A 3449-nucleotide genomic window follows, 5' to 3' on the forward strand; every position below is an offset into this window, starting at 1 on the left:
AGACAGAACTGTATCCAGTGGTGTGCTGTAAAGGTTTACCCACCAGCCTGGGGGATGTGGGGGAGGTAGGAGAAAGCAGAGGTGTTCGAGACACAGGAAGAAGCACGAACTAGTTGTCTTGGAGAGCGAGACAGCAGACTCGCTGGGGCAGCGTGCTAGAATTGCCAGACAGTTTTGAGTCCCCTCTGGAGGTTTGAGGTCATGACTGAAAGTGAGACTAGCCAGCAACAGCAGCGCTATTTCCTCCAGCTGCCTGGCTTTAGGAGTTGAGAAGACGGGGGCTAGGTTTAACCACCATGAGAGCTTTTCCAGGCAAGAACAACAGGAAGGAAGGGAGCGTGAGAGATTGGGAATCTGGGCAACCTGTGGTGGGTAAGGAAGCAGTGAGCACAGGGGGGTCTGACGATAAGGGACAGGTGCTGGGTCTTTGGACCGGAGGTCTAGAGCTATCAGAGGACACTTGGAGTTGGGGTACTGGAGTGTTTTGAAAATAAAGGAGGTGATAGAGTTCCCATTTGGGAGATGGGGCACTTGCTGGTAGTGAGAACTAGGGTGTGGCAAAGGAAGAGGTCATTACAGGAGGTTTGGTGTCAGGTGTTTCCGCGGATGGCGCCCAGCATTAGGATGGATGGAGGGGGGAGGGGGGAGGCAGCTGAGCCAGGTGCTAATCCTCAAGGGTTCAGGAGGACAGGGAATTCCAGAGATGACAGCAACAGCTGGGGTGGTGTCACTGGGTTGCATGAGCTTCAGGGGAGCTGGGAGTTAAAAAAAAAAAAAAAAGTAGAGGAAATGTTCTGGAAACTGCAAGACACTCATTGCACTTTTAGACTTTGAGGTGATATGGATGCCAGAGGAGAACAACCTGTACTTTGGGGAGCTGCAGGGAGAAACGGCCTTCTCGGGGAATAGCAGGCTGCCGGGTAAAGGGAAGTTTCCCCGAGGTGGCAGAGGATTTAGAAGAGTTTGCTGATGAGGGGCTGCCTTCTTGAGGGCAGAGCGCAAGAGTTTAAGGGGCGGGGGGGATGGTTGGAGGAGACCTTGTCTGGAGTTTATAGGGGTGAGGGTCCAGGGGATGATGGAGCTGCGGTGCCTCAGGCAGGTTGAGACTGGTCCCGAGGGAGGATGGTCAGCTCAAGTTGAGTCCAATAAAAGTAGGGGGAGGCCTCGCTCCATTCAGCGGCAACACCAGCAAGGCAGCTTTGTACTTAGGTCTCTTCTGCCTTCTAGTTTCCTAGATGGCCTGTTTTCCGCCGCAAGCGGGGCTGCACCCACACTGCTTCTGCACACCTCAGCACCGGCATAAGGCCGCCTCAACAAATACTCTGCAGACATTATTCTTCAAGAAAGGACAGCAGCTACCATGCTCCTGCCTCACTGCTAACTTATTAACAGGAACTTAGCTAACATTACCACCCTCTGGGAAAGCACTAAAAGATGCTTCTGTCTGACCCCTCTCCCCTCACTCCCTTGTATCCCCAAGAAGAGGTGTGTGTCTGATTGAGGGGATAGCTGCCTACCCCCCCAGGGCCAGCATGGACATCTTCCTCTCAGACCCTGCTTTCCTCTGGTCAGCAGCCGAATCCAAGCCACTGCAGGCCTGCTTTCTTGGTGCCCTGACTCGTGCATGTCTGTGCTTGACAGGGTACCTGGACGGATGAGGGGACCCAGACAGGAAAGAGTTTGCTATGTAAACCCACCCTCTCCACGTGCAGCTCTCAAACCTGGCTTGCACTGTCCAGTATGGGAGCTCCTCGTCACAGATGGCTATTTAGATTTAAATTAATTAAAATAAAACGAAAAGCCAGGGCCTCGAAGGCAGTAGCCACATTTCAAGGGCTCAATGGCCTCATAGGGCTACACACTGGGTCAGCACAGCTAGAGAACATCATCATCACAGAAAGTTCCATTAGAATCCGCCGCCGGGAAGTATTCGAGTACTCATCATTTTGGTCCCTTTCTAACTCCGGTGTTTCTCATTGCTGCAGAATCCATAAGCGAGCCCCGAGACCCCCAGGCGTTGGGAAGGACCTGGAAGCGGGCGTGTCTGCGCGTGTGCGGAGCCGTGAGCATGGCTCAGTACAAGGGCACGATGCGCGAGGCCGGCCGAGCCATGCACCTGATCAAGAAGCGCGAAAAGCAGAAGGAGCAGATGGAGGTGCTGAAGCAGCGGATCGCCGAGGAGACCGTCATCAAGTCCAAGGTGGACAAGAGATTCTCGGCTCATTACGACGCCGTGGAGGCCGAGCTGAAGTCCAGCACGGTGGGCCTGGTGACCCTGAACGACATGAAGGCCAAGCAGGAGGCCCTGCTGAAGGAGCGGGAGATGCAGCTGGCCCAGAGGGAGCAGCTGGAGGAGCGGCGGCTGCAGCTGGAGGCGCTGCGGGAGAAGGAGCGCAAGCAGGAGCAGAAGCGCCAGATCTGCAGCCTGTCCTTCACGCTCGACGAGGGCGACGAGGGCGGCGAGGGCAACCGGGACGCGGACGCGGCGGCTGGGGAGCGGCCCCGGTCCGCGGGGGCGAGCAAGAGGAAGAAGAACCTGGGGAAGAATCCAGACGTGGACACGAGCTTCCTGCCCGACCGCGAGCGCGAGGAGGAGGAGAACCGGCTGCGGGAGCAGCTGCGGCAGGAGTGGGAGGCCAGGCGCGAGAAGGTGAAGCGCGAGGAGATGGAGGTGACGTTCAGCTACTGGGACGGCTCGGGGCACCGGCGCACGGTGCGCATCCCCAAGGGCGGCACGGTGCAGCAGTTCCTGAAGAAGGCGCTGCAGGGGCTGCGCAAGGACTTCCGCGAGCTGCGCGCGGCCGGCGTGGAGCAGCTCATGTACATCAAGGAGGACCTGATCCTGCCCCACTACCACACCTTCTACGACTTCATCGTCACCAAGGCCCGCGGCAAGAGCGGGCCGCTCTTCAGCTTCGACGTGCACGACGACGTGCGGCTGCTGAGCGACGCCACCATGGAGAAGGACGAGTCGCACGCGGGCAAGGTGGTGCTGCGCAGCTGGTACGAGAAGAACAAGCACATCTTCCCCGCCAGCCGCTGGGAGCCCTACGACCCCGAGAAGAAGTGGGACAAGTACACGATCCGATGACCCTCTTTCCGCTCCCCCGAGGCTCCCGGTCCTACCCCTCCCGGGTCCTGCAGAGCCCTGGCACGCGTCGCCTTCGCAGCCCCCTGGTGGCCTCCCGCCCGCCTCAGGGCAGCGACAACCAGCATAGGCAACTCTGTACCCTCTGTACCCGGATCTCTGTACCCTGTAACTTCCAGCTTAATTGGGTGACCTTAATTTCTTGCCCAAAATTTAATAAAGAGCCGAGGTTTCGCATTATTTTCGAGTGTGGGGGCGTTCTACTGCTGATGTTATTTTGGGGTGTTTGGTTGTTTGGGGGGTGGGTGGGTATTTTTAATGTTACTGTGTGGATTTATTAGGTGACTCTGTTGCGCTATGT

General features: G+C 57.2%; 1 protein-coding gene across 1 annotated transcript; it reads left to right on the forward strand.

Annotated features, from left to right (window-relative positions):
• Positions 1 to 2027: 2027 nt before the first annotated feature.
• FAM50B (family with sequence similarity 50 member B) lies at positions 2028 to 3173 on the forward strand. The gene has a single exon (XM_045811662.2). It carries the CDS (start codon positions 2069 to 2071, stop codon positions 3089 to 3091), a length of 1023 nt encoding a protein of 340 aa, XP_045667618.2. The 5' UTR covers positions 2028 to 2068; the 3' UTR covers positions 3092 to 3173.
• The last annotated feature ends 276 nt before the right edge of the window (positions 3174 to 3449 follow it).

This window comes from Ursus americanus, chromosome 32 (genome assembly GCF_024610735.1).
Source record: "Ursus americanus isolate L20-20 chromosome 32, mUrsAme1.1.p, whole genome shotgun sequence".
NCBI lineage: Eukaryota > Metazoa > Chordata > Mammalia > Carnivora > Ursidae > Ursus > Ursus americanus.